Below are 17621 nucleotides of genomic sequence, written 5' to 3' on the forward strand. Positions count from 1 at the left end.
TTGAACTGAGAGATGACGCTGTTGTGGCCGCGACAGCCGGGGTAAAATTTTCCCTCATCGCCGCCTGTCTCATCAAGATGGATTTTTTCGAGTCTTTCTTTTGTGGTGACTGCTGCCTCGTGACAGAGTTCGCCTGGGGAACTTGTGTTCCTGGGGGGGAACTGGATTGATCATGCGCGTTTCCGGCTGAGTCCCGGGACACTGGAGGCCCGACGCAATATGCGCAATTTTTGATTGAAAACTTTACAAATTTTATTAAAACGAAAACGTTAAGAGGGGTTTTAATATAAAATTTCTATAACTTGTACTAATATTTTTCTTTTAAGAACTACAAGTCTTTCCATGGATCGCTTTAACAGAATGTTAATAATGTTAATGTCATCTTGTTGATTTATTGTTATAGTAAACAAATACAGTCCCTATGTACAGTATGTTGAATGTATATATCCATCTTGTGTCTTATCTTTCCATTCCAACAATAATTTACAGAAAAATATGGCATATTTTATAGATGGTTTGAATTGCGATTAATTGCGATTAATTACGATTAATTAATTTTTAAGCTGTAATTAACTCGATTAAAAATTTTAATTGTTTGACAGCCCTAATAGCAATAGAACAGAATTTTCTGTGGGCCTTGCAAAATCAGCCAAAATCCAGTTTAACGGCCGGGAGCGAAGGGGGTTGCACCGGTGAAAATGGCTGGGAGTGAATGAGTTAAGCTTTATTGATGTACAAGTGTTATCTAAAATTCATAAGGACATAGATACAATGTAACATTTAATTGGTGAAGCGCTCCATTCCTCCATCAACGCTTCGTGATTCGTGACGTGTTTTCTCATAATCGACCAGGCAACCCCGCCTTTCAGTACTATGATAACAGTCGTCTTAGTTGTCAGAGCATCGTTGAACTCCGTGTGTAAACTTTTAACTGGAGTGAGAGCCATTTTCTTCAGTCGGCCGAGAACGCAAGAGGGGTACGTGGCATTGTTTTTTTTTCTTTGTGACACGTGTCTGTCACTGTCTTTGTGAGGCATTAGGAGCGCACTGTGTCTATTGCTTTGCTTACCACCTTTCAAAGCCTTTTAAAGCTCAAAGAGCCTTACACTACATCACCATCCAACGACTGACGCAGCACCAGGAGCAATGTGGGGTTTAGTATCTTTCTATCTACGCGAGTTAATCACCACAACCTCTGGAGGACAACTACTCTACCACTGAACCCCGTTCCTTTATCGTGGTTTCTATCAAACGCTTAACCTATTTGGTATTCCTGGCCTTTGAGTCTGTGATTGACGGCTTGCCGGTCATCACATTTTATGTTTTTTGGTGGCTTTGTTATTTTGAATGGCTTTTTGGGGGGTAGGGGGGGTTTGTTGTTTTTTTGTATTTTTTATATTACCCTCCATAAATCAGCAAAACCACAAAAAAGTGAAAATTTCTGAAAAAACACCCTAGAAAATACGAAAACACCACCCAAAACCCAAAAAAGAAAAGTGACAAAAACCACCAAAAACACAAAAATCAGTGAAAAACTAAAGACTAACTTAATACTAAAAAAATTGACATCATTATTATTCTACCTGCACAGGCTTTTTTCCGATGACGCGCTTTGGCTACGGGCGCCTACTCGAGTTCTTGTTCTCGGCGGCCCTGCTAGGTGTGCTTACGCTGATACTCCATTATGTCTTCTCGGAACCACACAAGCCAGAACCAAAACCCAGACCCGTGCTGGCGGCCTGCAACAAGGTATCCCCACTGCTAGGTAAGAAATCAGACAGGAGCTAACGGATGTCCAACTTAATTAATATCGGAAGACCGGCAGCGTATGCGCAAACATTTTTCCTCTTTGCCACCCTCCCACTTGGAATGCATCAGACATCTACTCGCGAGAAACTGATTTTAATTGACGACAGGAGCACGGAAAGATCCTTTGTTGCCCCTACCAACATGGCCGCCGTGAGGCCATGTTCCTATCAAAGTGCATTGACATTAAAATGAGGCTCGTTTCTCAATGGAAGATGAATTAATCAATGTCAAAGCATCTGCTAACTACTCAGTGGCTGCCATTGATAAGAATATATGTTCAAACCATTTGAAGCGGGAGGTGCGGCAGTCAAATGAATTTGACGTCTATTCGTGATCAGGCAGAAGCATGATGAGGCATTCCTTTGCCCTTACCAACATGGCCGCCCTGAGGGTCACGTTCCCCAGAAAGTCAATGCATTGACTTAAAAATTGGAACTAGCTCAGTTCTGCTGCTTAACTCAACTCATTGGCCACTATTAATTGCCCAATCTATTTGAAAAGGGAGGGTTGGCAGCATATGAACATTCATTCATTTGCTGCCTACCCTCCCGCTTCAAATGGATTGGACACCTACTGGTGATAAACTCATTTCAATTGACGGCAGAAGCGTGAAAAGACCTCAAGAAGCCCCTACCAACATGGCTGCCCTGGAAACACGTTGACAATAATGTCAATGTATTGACTTAAAAATTGGACCTAGCAATTTTCTCAACTGATTTTTGCTGCTTAACTCATTGGCCGCTGTTATACGTCCAATCCATTACATGCGCGAGGGATGGCAGCGATTGAACATTCGCTGCCAACCCTCCCACTTCAAATTGATTGGACATCTACTGGTGATAAACTCATTTTATTTGACGCCAGAAACGTGAAAAGACCTGAAGACGCCCCTACCAACATGGTCGACATGAAAACACGTTTCCAATAAAGTCAATGTATTGACTTAAAAATTGGACCTAGCTAATTTCTCAACTGATTTTTGCCGCTTAACTCATTGGCCGCCGTTATACGTCCAATCCATTAAAAGCGCGAGGGATGGCAGCGACTGAACACTCATTCATTCGCTGCCAACCCTCCCGCTGCAAATGAATCGGACACTATTGGTGATACTCATTTCAATTGATGCCAGAAGCATGACCAGACCTTAGGAAGCCCCTGCCAACATGGATGCCCTGGAAACACGTTTCCAAAAAAAGTCAATGTATTGACTTAAAAATTGGACCTAGCAATTTTCTCAACTGATTTTTGCTGCTTAACTCATTGGTCACCGTCATACGTCCAATCCATTACGAGCGCGAGGGATGGCAGCGACTGAACATTCATTCATTCGCTGCCAACCCTCCCGCTGCAAATGAATTGGACATCTACTGGTGATACTCATTTCAATTGATGCCAGAAGCGTGAAAAGACCTGAAGAAGCCCCTACCAACACGGCCGACATGAAAACACGTTTCCAATAAAGTCAATGTATTGACTTAAAAATTGGACCTAGCTAATTTCTCAACTGATTTTTGCCGCTTAACTCATTGGCCGCCGTTATACGTCCAATCCATTACAAGCGGGAGGGATGGCAGCGACTGAACATTCATTCATTCACTGCCAACCCTCCCACTTCAAATGGATTGGACATCTACTGGTGATAAACTCATTTTAATTGACGCCAGAAACGTGAAAAGACCTTAAGACGCCCCTACCAACATGGCCGACATGAAAACACGTTTCTAATAAAGTCAATGTTATGACTTAAAAATTGGACCTAGCTAATTTCTCAACGGATTTTTGCTGCTTAACTCATTGGCCGCTATTAAACGTCCAATCTATTTGAAGAGGGAGGGTTGCTCATTTTAAATGACAGCAGAAGCATGAAAGACCTTTCGTCGTCCCTACTAACATGGCCGCCCTGAGCCGACATTCCATCATAGTCAATGCATTGACATTGAAATAACATAACTAGCTACCAAAAGTCTAGGGCAGCCATGTTGGTAGGGGCAAAGTTCCCACTAAAGTAAATGCACTGATATTCTAATGACATCACGCGTAGTTTATTTCTCAATCGACACTGTTCATTGGTCACATCCTGTTGACCCCTGACCTAACCTTTTCCCGGCAGTCGGGCCCCGTGCCCCGAAGCTTTCCTCGCCGCCTAGCTTGGAGGAGATCCAAAACAAGAGCGCCCCGTTGTCTCCGGGAGGCCTTTACAGTCCACCGAATTGCCGAGCTCAGCACAGCACCGCCATCGTGATCCCGTTCCGGGATCGGGCTTCCCACCTGCGCACTTTCCTGAACCACATCCATCCTTTCCTGCAGAGGCAGCAGATTGAATACAGGATCTACGTGGCGGACCAGGTGAGCGGTCAAAATGGATAGGACGTCTATTGTTGTCAATGGCAAAGCAATTTAGATCACTTTCTGCACATTTTGAGGTAATCAAAGGTCATTTCCACTTGGTTTTGGGCCATTTCTGGGTCACTTTGTGTTTGTTTGATCATTTGCTATTGATTTTAGGGCATTTCCAGGTCACTTCCTGTTTACTGGTCACTTCCTTATGATTTTGGGGCATTTCCAGGTCAGTTCCTGTTGATTTTGGGTGAGTTCTGGGTCACTTTCTGTTTATTGGTCACTTCCTATAGGTTGAAGGAATTCGGCCCCACGGCCAAGCCGCCGGAACAGCGACAGCCGAACCAAACGGCGTTACGCTGGCGCCGCTCCAGCAAGGCCAAATCCCGCGCGTTCGCTCCGGTGTTAACCCTTTGTAATGACTCCATTTTGAACGGTTTAAAGAAGGCTCACCGAAAACAGGTTGACAATTTATTCGTCGACAATGGTCAAAAACAACACTCTCTACATTTTGGGGCATTCACGGGTCACTTCCTGTTAATTTTAGGGCAATTCCAGGGATACTTCCTATTCTTTTTCCACTTCCTGTTGGTTTTGGGGCATTTTCAGGTCACTTCCTGTTGGTGTAAGGTACTTACAGGTCACATTCTACACACTTTCTGTACATTTTATAGTATTTATGGGTAACTTCCTGGTGATTTGGGGGAAATTCTGGGGTCACTTCCTGTTAATTAGTCACTTCCTGTTGATTTTGGTGCATTTCCAGGTAACTTCCTGTTGGTTGTAGGGCACTTTCTATTGATTTTGGTTCACTCTCTACATTTTGGGGCATTCACAGGTCACTCCCTGATGATTTTGGGGCAAATCTGGGGTTACTTCCTGTTCTTTTTCCACTTCCTGTTGATTTTGGGGCATTTCCAGGTTTCCTGTTGGTTTTAGGGCACTAATAGGTCACTTTTTATTAATTTTAGCCTACTCTTTATATATTTTGGGGCATTCGCGGGTCATTTCCTGTTGATTTGGGGCAATTCTGGGGTCACTTCCTGTATATTTGGGGGCATTTCCTGGTAACTTCCTGTTTGTTGTAGGGCACTAATAGGTCACTTTCTAGTCATTTTAACTAACTCTCGATAGAGTTTGGGGCATTCACAGGTCAGTTCCTGTTTATTTTGGTGCATTTCCAGGTAACTTCCTATTGGTTGTAGGGCACTTTCTATTGATTTTGGTTCACTCTCTACATTTTGGGGCATTCACAGGTCACTTACTGATGATTTGGGGGCAAATCTGGGGTTACTTCCTGTTCTTTTTCCACTTCCTGTTGATTTTGGGGCATTTCCAGGTGACCTCCTGTTGGTTTTAGGGCACTAATAGGTCACTATCTATTTTAGCTTACTCTCGATACATTTTCGGACATTCACAAGTCAGTTCCTGTTGATTGGGGCAATTCTGGGGTTACTTCCTGTTAATTGGCCACTTCCTGTTTATTTGGGGACATTTCCTGGTAGCTTCCTGTTTGTTGTAGGGCACTAATAGGTCACTTTCTTTTGATTTGAGCTTACTCTCGATACATTTTGGGGCATTCACAGATCAGTTCCTAATGATTTTTGGAAAATTAAGGGGTTACTTCCTGTTCATTGGCCACTTCCTGTTTATTTTGGGGCATTTCCAGGTTAGCTCCTGTTGGTTCTAGGGCACTGTCCATTGAATTTGGATCACTTTCAGTGCATTTTATATTCACCGGTCTCTACCTCTGTATTTTGTAGCAATTCTGAGGTCACGTCCTGTTGATTTTGGGGCATTTCTGGGTCACTTCCGTTTGGTTTTAGCTTAGGACACTTAAAACTGATATCCGGAGATTGTCCGACTCCAAAAATCCGATAACAATGCCAAACCGAGACTGATTTACGTGGTCGTAAACTCCGTTCAAATATCGAAACGACTGGAATTTTCACGCGACGCACGGAATTATTGAACGACCCCGAAAAAAAAAAAAAATTCACAATGTGTCTCGTCATACATTTTTCACCAGATCACATAATGTGAAAATTAAACATTCCGGGACGGTGAGGGGCATGAAAGTTGTATACAGAAGTTGGAAAAAAATTACAGTTCTCCGCAAATTTACCAAAAACGTTCCCATTCATTTTAATGGGATGCAACGTTTACATTTTCCCATTCGCTTCAAATGGAATTTATATTGCATTGATGCCATAGACTGCCATGTATGTTAAATATATTTATGCCAATGTACTTGCATTCCATTGACGCATATTTAAGTCGATGCCATTGATGGCCATGTATATCAATTCTATTGATGCCAATGTACTTGGATTCCATTGACGCAAATGGATGTCAATGCCAATGACGGCCATGGACGTCCAAATTTCCCATTCATTTTCAATGGAAAAAAAAAACAAATGTCCCCAAATCAAAAAGAAATGACTACATTTCAATTGGACATGTCCCCTAAATGTCCCCAAATAACCTGATCTGACCAGGACCCCCCCCCCCCCCGAAATGACCTGATATGACCACGACACGCCCCCAAATGGCCTGTTCTGACATGGACACGCCCCTCAAATGTCCCAAAATAACTTGATATGATCAGGACACGCCCCGCAATTGTCCCCAAATGACCTGATATGACAGGACACGCCCCCCAATTGTCCCCAATTGACCTGGTATGACCAGGAGACGCCCCCAAATGTCCCAAAAGGACCTGATATGACCAGAACATGCCCCCCAAATTATCTGATATGACCAGAACACGCCCCCCAAATGTCCCCAAATGACCTGATATGACCTGGACATGTCCCCGAAATGTCCCCAAATGACCTGATATGACCAGGACACGCCCCCCAAATGTCCCAAAATGACCTGATATGACCAGGACATGCCCCCCAAATGTCCTAAAATGACCTGATAAGACCAGGACACGCCCCCCCAAATGTCCCAAAATGACCTAATATGACCAGGACACGCCCCCCAAATGTCCTCAAATGACCTGATATGAACAGACCACCCCCCCCCGCAAATGTCCCCCAAATGATTTGATATGACCAGGACACGACCCTCTAATGTCCGAAAATGACTTGACATGATCAGGACACACTCCCAAATGTCCCCAAATAACCTGATACGACCAGAACACGCCCCTAAATGACCTTATATGACCAGGACATGCCTGATATGACCTTGATAGATATGTCCCCGAAATGTCCCCAAATCAACAAGAAGTGATCTCATATTGTCCCCGAAATGTCCCCAAACCAACCTGGGCGGGGCTAAGACCTGCATCTAAGACACAGGGTAATTTCTTCAGTTTCTATTGATTTTGGCTCACTTTCTGTATTAACGGGTCATTTCCTGTTAATTGTGGGCCACACTCTGCCTTTCAGTGGGGGCAGGACACATTCAACCGGGGCAAACTCCTCAACGTGGGCGTACAGGAAGCTCTCCGAGACGGTAACTGGACCTGCATCATCACCCACGACGTGGACCTGCTGCCCGAGGATGACCGCAATATGTACTCCTGCGACTCAAACAATCCCACGCACCTGTCAGTGGCCGTCGACAAGTTCAATTACAAGTAGGGTTAACCTCCGCTGCCCCAAATCAAGCGTAGAATTGAGTTTTTGGGCCAAAGAAGGAAAGAAAAAAATCAGACTAGTGGTGTACTTTACGTTAGCTAGGAGCTATGTAAATAACGCAGCCGCTAATTTAGCTACGTTAGCCATATACTGTATATTACGTCACTTTCATCTCATAATACCTGTAGTAGGACTTTTCTGTGGTAGCTGAATCTGGTTTTGTTCCTTTCTTTGTTTGGCCCGTCCCCTCAACCCTCGTAGGCTGCCGTACCCATCTATTCTAGGCGGAGTGGTGGCAATTGCGCCGGACCTCTTCAAGAAGATGAACGGCTACTCCAACAAGTTTTGGGGCTGGGGGGGAGAGGATGACGATTTCTCGACCAGGTGGGAAGTCCGTCGCTTCCTGTTGTTTTAAGGGTCACTTCCTGTTTTAATTAGTTAATTCCTGTCCATCTTGTAGGGGCCACTTCCTGTTATGATTAGCTATTTCCTGTTTAATTTGGGGCAAATAGGAGTCACTTCTGGGTGATTAAGGGGCATTTACGGGTCACTTCCCATTTGAATTAATTACTTCCAGTTGATTTTTGGAGATGTAGGTACCATTTCCTGTTGAGTTTGGGACTTTTGGGGTCACTTCCTGTTTTAATTAGTTAATATCTGTTGATTTTGGGGCATCTGAGGGTCACTTTCTGTTGAGTTTGGGACATTTGGGGTCACTTCCTGTTTTAATTAGTTAATTCCTGTTGATTTTGGGGCATCTAAGGGTCACTTTGTGTTGAGTTTGGGACTTTTGGGGTCACTTCCTGTTTTAATTAGTTAATTCCTGTTGATTTTGGGGCATCTAAGGGTCACTTTGTGTTGAGTTTGGGACTTTTGGGGTCACTTCCTGTTTTAATTAGTTACTTCCTGTTTATTTGAGGCATGTAGCGGCCACTTCCTGTTTTAATTAGCTATTTCCTCTTAATTTTGGGGCATCTAGGGGTCACTTCCTTTTGTGGTTGGGACTTTTGGGGTCACTTCCTGTTTTAAGTAGTTCATTTCTGTTGATTTAGGATCATGTAGGGGCCACTTCCTGTTTTGATTGTCTATTTCCTGTTCATTTTGGGGCAAATAGGGGTCACTTCCTGTTGATTTAAGGGCATTTATGGGTCACTTCCGGTTTGAATTAGTTAATTCCTGTTGATTTTGGGGCATGTAGAAGCCACTTCCTGTTGAGTTTGGGACTTTTGGGGTCACTTCCTGTCTTAATTAGTTACTTCCTGTTGATTTTGTGGCATCTAGGGGTCATTCCCTGTTTTAATTTGTTATTTCCAGTTAACTTTGGGACAACTAGGGGTCATTTCCTGCTGATTTTGGGGCATTTAAGGGTCACTTCGGGTTTAAATTAGTTACTTCCTGTTGATTGTGGGGCATTTATGGTCACTTCCTGCTTTAGTTAGGTACTTCCTATTGATTTGGGGGAATTTAGGGGTCACTTCCTGTTTTAATTAGTTACTTCCTGTTGATTTTAGGGTATTTAGGGTTCACTTCCTGTTTTAATTAGTTACCTCCTATTGATTTTGGACAATCTAGGGCTCACTTCCTGTTCATTTTGGGACTTTTTGGGTCACTTCCTGTTTTAATTAATTGATTTCTGTTAATTTTGGGGCATTTAGGGGTCACTTTCTGTTTTAAATAGTTACTTCCTGAGGATTTGGGGATATCTAGGGGGACACTTCCTGTTCTATATAATTACTTTCTCTTGATTTTGTGGCTTTTGGGGATCACTTCCTGTCTTAATTAGTTACTTCCTGTTAATTTTGTGGCTTTTGGGGGTCATTCCCTGTTTTAATTTGTTATTTCCAGTTAACTTTGGGACAACTAGGGGTCATTTCCTGCTGATTTTGGGGCATTTAAGGGTCACTTTGGGTTTAAATTAGTTACTTCCTGTTGATTGTGGGGCATTTATGGTCACTTCCTGCTTTAGTTAGGTACTTCCTATTGATTTGGGGGAATTTAGGGGTCACTTCCTGTTTTAATTAGTTACTTCCTGTTGATTTTAGGGTATTTAGGGTTCACTTCCTGTTTTAATTAGTTACCTCCTATTGATTTTGGACAATCTAGGGCTCACTTCCTGTTCATTTTGGGACTTTTTGGGTCACTTCCTGTTTTAATTAATTGATTTCTGTTAATTTTGGGGCATTTAGGGGTCACTTTCTGTTTTAAATAGTTACTTCCTGAGGATTTGGGGATATCTAGGGGGACACTTCCTGTTCTATATAATTACTTTCTCTTGATTTTGTGGCTTTTGGGGATCACTTACTGTTTTAATTAGTTACTTCCTGTTAATTTTGGGGCTTTTGGGGGTCTCTTTCCGTTTTAATTACTTAATCTCTGTTAATTTGGGGGCACCTAGGGCTCACTTCATGTTTTAATTAGTTATTTCCTGCTGATTTAGGGAATCTAGTGGTCACTTGCTATAGATTAGCGGGATCTTGGGGGTCACTTCCTGTTTAATTTAGTTACTTTCTGATGATTTTGGGGCATCGAGGGGTCACTTCCTACCAAAGGAATCGACATATATGGCATTAAATGACATGTACTGTATATATATTGCAATATATATCCGAGGATTATTTTATTTATTTTAAAATAATTAATTTTATTTATTTATTTAAAAAAATAAATTTTATTTATTTTATGTTGATCGGATTGCTATACTCAGCAATAATCTTGACAATCTCACAAAATCTTTGGATATTTTTCTCCCCCACCAACTGTCGACGTTCTGTCTGGCAACCGCCTGGCAACCAGAGCGTCTCTGTGCGGAATGAAGTTGGTGCGCCCCCCAACGGCCTTCGCTCGTTACAAAATGATCGTGCACAAAAGGGACAAAGGCAACGCACCCAACCCCAACAGGTGAACTCGTCGCAAAGACACACCCACATTCATTTTTTTTTTCCATCGTTTTCTTTTTTTTTTTATTATTATTTCCAATGTGAAAAAAAAAAACCTGATGTCAACAGGAAGGAACCTTAAAAAACAACCAAAAAATCTACAGGAAGCAACCCAGGAATCAATCCTCGTTCCATGATGATTTTTTTTTCACATATTACGATTTTAATCTCGTAGTATAACTTTAATATCATAATATCATTACCAATTTAATCTTGCAACATCCCCAACATCGTTAAATTACGATTTTAATCTCATAATTTTATTATTTATTCTCGCAATATTATGAATTTAATCTCATAATATTCCCATTTTTTTCTCGTTGTATCTTGACTTCAATCTCGTAATATTCCAACATTTTTCATGTTTGCGACTTTAATCTCACATCATTACATTGCCAGTTTAATCTCGTAATATTCCGACATTTGTTTTGTTATATTACGATTTTAATCTCATAATTTCATGATTTTTACAATATTCCTTATAGTAACATATAACGTAATATTGCGACTTTAATCTCATAATTCTATAATTTATTCTCGCAACATGACGACTTTAATCTCATAATATTCCCAATTTTTTTCTCGTTATATCATTACTTTAATATAGTAATATTGCAACATTTTTCATGTTAAATTACTTTAATCTCGTAATTTTATGACTTTATTCTCACGATATTATGATTTTAATCACATATTATTCCCAATTTTTTCTCGTCCATGACTTTAATCTTGTAATATTTCGACATTGTTCATGTTAAATTACGATTTTAATCTCATAATTTCACGATTTTTTACTAGTAATATTACAGCTTTATCATATTTTTTCTCGTAACATTACAACTGTAATCTGGTAATATTACGACTTTAATATCATGATATTACATTTTTTTCTCATTGCACTGCGATTTTAATCTCGTGATATGATTATTTTTCTCATAGCACTGCGACTTTCATCTCATAATTTCATGACTTTATTCTCACGATATTAATCTCATAATACTCCCAATTTTTTGTCGTTAGATCATGACTTTAATTTTGTAATATTCCGACATTTTTTATGTTAAATTACGATTGTAATCTCATAATTTCACGATTTTTACTTGTAATATTATGACTTTATTTTCCTAATTTTATGTCCTTTTTCTAGGAACGTTACGACTCTAATCTGGTAATATTACGACTTTATTATTATGATATTACAATTTTTTTTTTCATTGCATTACAACTTTAATCTTTTAATATGATAACATTTTTTCTTGTAATATTACAACCTTAATCTGGTAATATTATGACTTTAATCTCGTAATATTGTCTTTTTTTATTCTTTATTTCTCATATTACTTTTTTCTCGTTATAATACGACTTTAATCTCATAGTTTTACCAATTTTATGAGTAATATTATGACTTTATTCTCGTAATGATACCTTTTTTTCTTGTAGAATTACAACTATAACCCTAATCTCGTAATACACTGACATTTTTCCCATTATATCATGTTTTTAATCTCATAATTTTATGATTTTTACTAGGAATATGACAACTTTAATCTCATAACACGGCACCTTGTTTCTCGAAACATTCCGATTTTGATATGGTAATATTACGACTCTTTATTTTCATAAAATTACAACTTTTTTTTTTTCATGTTAAATTATTATTATTGATCTCATATTTTTACATTTTTACTAATAACATTAGGACTTTATTCACATAATATTACAATTTTTTTCTCGTAATATTACGGTTTTTATCCTATAATATTCCCACATTTTTCTCGTTATATTATGACTTTAATCTCATAAGTCTTTTTTCTCATAACATTACAACTTTAAATTGGTAATAGATTGTCAAAATGTTATAACTTTTTTCTCAGTAAATTATTACTTTAATCTTATAATTTTAAAAATTTGACTAGTAATATTACGACTTTAATCACATAACAGAACCATTTTTTTCTTGTTATATTACAACTTTAATCTCATAACACAGCTTTTCTCTCATAACATTACGACTCTCATAATTTTACGTTTTTTATTAGGAATATGACGACTTTAATCTCATAACATGACGCTTTTTTCTCGTAACATTACGCTTTAAATCTCATAATTTTACAACTGTTACTAGTAATATTACCACTTTATTCTCATATTATGACTTTAACCTCATCATTTTACGACTTTTTCTAGTATTATTACTTTATTCCCAAAATAATACGACTTTAAACGCATATTACATAATTTTTCTCGTAACATTACAATTTTAATCTAGTAATATTACGATTTTAATCTCATGATGTATTTCCTCGTAATATGACAATTTTCTTCTCATTATAATACGATATGAATAACTTTTACGAGTAATATTAGTAATGTTTCGACTTTATTCTCATCAAATTGTGACTTTAATCTCGTAATATTTTTTTCTCATAACATTACGATTTTAATCTGGTCGTAATACGACTTTATTATCATAATTTTACAATTATTTTCTCATTATATTACAACAGTAATCTCATGATTTTACAACTGAATTCTCGTAGCATTGTGACTTCTTCCGCCCTGGTGAGTCCTTTTCGATTTCCCTTGGAGGTGAAATGCGATGTGTTGAACGTTGCAGGATGAATCTCCTAAAACAGACCAGGAAAAACTGGCAGAGCGACGGCCTCAACTCTCTGAAATATAAACTCCTCTCCAAGAAGCTGGAAGCGCTCTACACCAACCTGACGGTAGACATCGGAGGAACATAACGTCGGCCTTCTCAAAAAGTCATCCATTGTTTTGTTTTGAAGGGAATACAGTGGGGCAAATAAGTAATTAGTCAACCACTAATTGTGCAAGTTCTCCCACTTGAAAATTTTAGAGAGGCCTGTAATTGTCAACATGAGTAAACCTCAACCATGAGAGACAGAATGTGGGGGGGGAACAGAAAATCACATTGTTTGATTTTTAAAGAATTCATGGTGGAAAATAAGTATTTGGTCAATACCAAAAGTTCATCTCTATACTTTGTTATGTACCCTTTGTTGGCAATAACGGAGGCCAAATGTTTTCTGTAACTCTTCACAAGCTTTTCACACACTGTTGCTGGTAGTTTTGGCCCATTCATCCATGCAGATCTCCTCTAAAGCAGTGATGTTTTGGGGCTGTCGTTGGGCAACACGGACTTTCAACTCCCTCCACAGATTTTCTATGGGGTTGAGATCTGGAGACTGGCTAGGCCACTCCAGGACCTTGAAATGCTTCTTACGAAGCCACTCCTTTGTTGCTCTGGCTGTTTGTTTTGGATCATTGTCATGCTGAAAGACCCAGCCACGTCTCATCTTCAATGCCCTTGCTGATGGAAGGGGATTTTCACTCAAAATCTCTCGATACATGGCCCCATTCATTCTTTCCTTTACACAGATCAGTCGTCTTGGTCCCTTTGCAGAAAAACAGCCCCAAAGCATGATGTTTCCACCCCCATGCTTCACAGTGGGTATGGTGTTCTTCGGATGCATTTCAGTATTCTTTCTCCTCCAAACACGAGAACCTGTGTTTCTACCAAAAAGTTCTATTTTGGTTTCATCTGACCATAACACATACTCCCAGTCCTCTTCTGGATCATCCAAATGCTCTCTAGCGAACCGCAGACGGGCCTGGACGTGTACTGGCTTCAGCAGGGGGACACGTCCGGCAGTGCAGGATTTGAGTCCCTGGCGGCACATTGTGTTACTGATAGTAGCCTTTGTTACTGTGGTCCCAGCTCTCTGCAGGTCATTCACTCGGTCTCTCGTGTGGTTCTGGGATTTTTGCTCACCGTTCTTGTTATCATTTTGACGCCACGGGGTGAGATCTTGCATGGAGCCCCAGATCGAGGGAGATTATCAGGGGTCTTGTATGGGTTCCGTTTTCTAATAATTGCTCCCACAGTTAATTTCTTTACACCAAGCGTTTTACCGATTGCATAGTCAGTCTTCCCAGTCTGATGCAGGTCTACAATTTTGTCTCTGGTGTCCTTCGACAGCTCTTAGCCTCTTTGGTCTTGGCCATAGTGGAGTTTGGAGTGTGACTGACTGAGATTGTGGACAGGTGTCTTTTATACCGATAATGAGTTAAAACAGGTGCCATTGATACAGGTAACGAGTTTTCTAATAATTGCTCCAACAGTTGTTACCTTCTCACCAAGCTGCTTGCTTAATTTGCTGTAGCCCATCCCAGCCTTGTGCAGGTCTATTATTTTATCCCTGATGTCCTTACACAGCTCTTTGGTCTTGGCCATTGTGGAGAGGTTGGAGTTTGTTTGTTTGAGCATGTGAACAGGTGTCTTTTATACAGGTAACAAGTTCAAACAGGTGCATTTACTTCCGGTAATGAGTGGAGAACAGGAGGGGTTCTTAAAAAAGAACTAAGAGCCGAAATATTTTCTAGTTGGTAATGTATCAAATACTTATTTCATGCAGTTTAATACAAATTTATTATTTAAAAATCATACGTGATTTTCTGGATTTTTGTATTAAATTCCGTCCCTCACAGTTGAAGAGAATTTATGATACAAATTACAGACCTCTACATGGCTTGCAAGTGGGAAAACCAGCAAAATCGGCAGTGTATCAAATACTTGTTCTCCCCACTGTATATATTTCCCTGCACTTGCTTGATAAAAGTAACATTTACTGACCATCACAATGTTTTTTATTCATTTCTTTTAGTGTTTCTGAATGCTAAAGAGTTGCACTTTTGAACTAATTCAATATTTTTTCAAGCTTTTTATATGAGTTTGTTCTACATAATAAAATGTCTGAATGAGTGCTCGTCCGAGACTGGTGATTGCATACTTTTTGCTAAGGGTTGTATTATGGTGGAAGATTTTGATAACTTGTTGGTTCTTTTTTTTTTTTTTTTTTTTTTAAACATTGACACCTTTTTAAAACCATATCGCGATTCTTAGCAGGAGTATCTCGATAACCTTTTGGGATACAAAGTATCACGATAAATCACCATTTCGATACTTTGTCACACCCCTACTCTACGCCATTACCCGACAAAAAAAGACAAAAAAAAAAAAAAAAACACTGGAGACAAAATGGCGGACGAGATTTCGACGGCATAAAGTCAAAATCATGAAAGTCGAGTACGTCGTAACCCAGGGACTACCTGTATAATAATAACAACAGTTCTTAGAGATGAAGTTGTGCTGAGAAAAAAATACACCAGTACTTTAAAAAAACAACAACATTGTAAGCGGTTACAATGTTTCTCATTATTTGAGTATTCTTTTCAACAAATACAGTGGGGAAAATAAGTATTTAGTCAACCACCAATTGTGCAAGTTCTCCTACTTGAAAAGATCAGAGAGGCCTGGAATTGTCCACATGGGTAAACCTCAACCATGAGAGATAGAATGTGGGAAAAAAACAGAAAATCACATTGTTTGCTTTTTAAAGAATTTATTTCCAAATTAGAGTGGAAAATAAGTATTTGGTCACCAACAAACAAGATTTCTGGCTGTCAAAAGATAACTTCTTCTTCTAACGAGGTCTAACGAGGCTCCACTCGTTACCTGTTTTAATGGCACCAGTTCTTTTTTTCTTTCAAATATTTTTATTCATTTTTTAATGTACATAGAGCAGCAATTAAGAACAACAAAATTACGGACAAAATATTACAACTGAAAAACAGAAGCGTAAAGGAAATCAAAACAGCCCCTCCGACCCACAACCCCAATTGTCCTGACTGGTTATATAATTCACGCACATCATGCATACCAATGATAGGTTATTAGCAGTGCATCACAGACCTCTGATGCACTTCCTCCTCTAATGGCACCTGTTTTAAATCATTATCGGTATAAAAGACACCTGTCCACAACCTCAGTCAGTCACACTCCAAACTCCACTATGGCCAAGACCAAAGAGCTGTGGAAGGACACCAGAGACAAAATTGTAGACCTGCACCAGGCTGGGAAGACTGAATCTGCAATAGGTAAAACGCTTGGTGTAAAGAAATCAACTGTGGGAGCAATTATTAGAAAATGGAAGACATGCAAGACTACTGATAATCTCCCTCGATGTGGGGCTCCATGCAAGATCTCACCCCATGGCGTCAAATTGATAACAAGAACGGTGAGCAAAAATCCCAGAACCACACGGGGGGGACCTCGTGAATGACCTACAGAGAGCTGGGACCACAGAAACAAAGGCTACGATCAGTAACACAGTGCGCCGCCAGGGACTCAAATCCTGCACTGCCAGACATGTCAACCTGCTGAAGAAAGTACACGTCCAGGCCTGCCTGCGGTTCACTAGAGCGCATTTGGATGATCCAGAAGAGGACTGGGAGAATGTGTTATGGTCAGATGAAACCAAAATAGAACTTTTTGGTAGAAACACAGGTTCTCATGTTTGGAGGAGAAAGAATACTGAATTGCATCCGAAGAACACCATACCCACTGTGAAGCATGGGGGTGGAAACATCATACTTTGGGGCTGTTTTTCTGCAAAGGGACCACGACGACTGATCTGTGTAAAGGAAAGAATGAATGGCGCCATGTACCAAGAGATTTTGAGTGAAAATCTCCTTCCATCAGCAAGGGCATTGAAGATGAGACGTGGCTGGGTCTTTCAGCATGACAATGATCCCAAACACACAGCCAGGGCAACAAAGGAGTGGCTTCGTAAGAAGCATTTCAAGGTCCTGGAGTGGCCTAGCCAGTCTCCAGATCTCAACCCCATAGAAAATCTGTGGAGGGAGTTGAAAGTCCATGTTGCCCAACGACAGCCCCAAAACATCACTGCTCTAGAGGAGATCTGCATGGAGGAATGGACTAAAATACCAGCAACACTGTGTGAAAAGCTTGTGAAGAGTTACAGAAAACGTTTGGCCTCCGTTATTGCCAACAAAGGGTACGTAACAAAGTATTGAGATGAATTTTTGGTATTGACCAATACTTATTTTCCACCATGATTTGCAA

The 17621-nt window shown here is 40.0% G+C and overlaps 1 protein-coding gene across 2 annotated transcripts; it reads left to right on the forward strand.

The window, feature by feature from the left end:
* The first annotated feature begins 803 nt into the window (after positions 1 to 803).
* On the forward strand, positions 804 to 15462 carry LOC130923387 (beta-1,4-galactosyltransferase 3-like). Of its 2 annotated transcripts, none has more exons than XM_057849064.1 (7): positions 804 to 977; positions 1592 to 1765; positions 3920 to 4155; positions 7545 to 7735; positions 7998 to 8120; positions 10530 to 10634; positions 13290 to 15462. In XM_057849064.1, the coding sequence occupies exons 2-7, from the start codon at positions 1603 to 1605 to the stop codon at positions 13417 to 13419; spliced, it is 948 nt and encodes a 315-aa protein (XP_057705047.1). In that variant the 5' UTR covers positions 804 to 977; positions 1592 to 1602; the 3' UTR covers positions 13420 to 15462. The 2 variants fall into 2 exon arrangements, with proteins under 2 accessions (XP_057705047.1, XP_057705048.1); XM_057849065.1 differs by lacking the exon at positions 804 to 977 and adding an exon at positions 1104 to 1267.
* Positions 15463 to 17621: the final 2159 nt, after the last annotated feature.

The sequence above is a fragment of the Corythoichthys intestinalis genome, chromosome 10 (assembly GCF_030265065.1).
Source record: "Corythoichthys intestinalis isolate RoL2023-P3 chromosome 10, ASM3026506v1, whole genome shotgun sequence".
NCBI classification, from domain to species: domain Eukaryota; kingdom Metazoa; phylum Chordata; class Actinopteri; order Syngnathiformes; family Syngnathidae; genus Corythoichthys; species Corythoichthys intestinalis.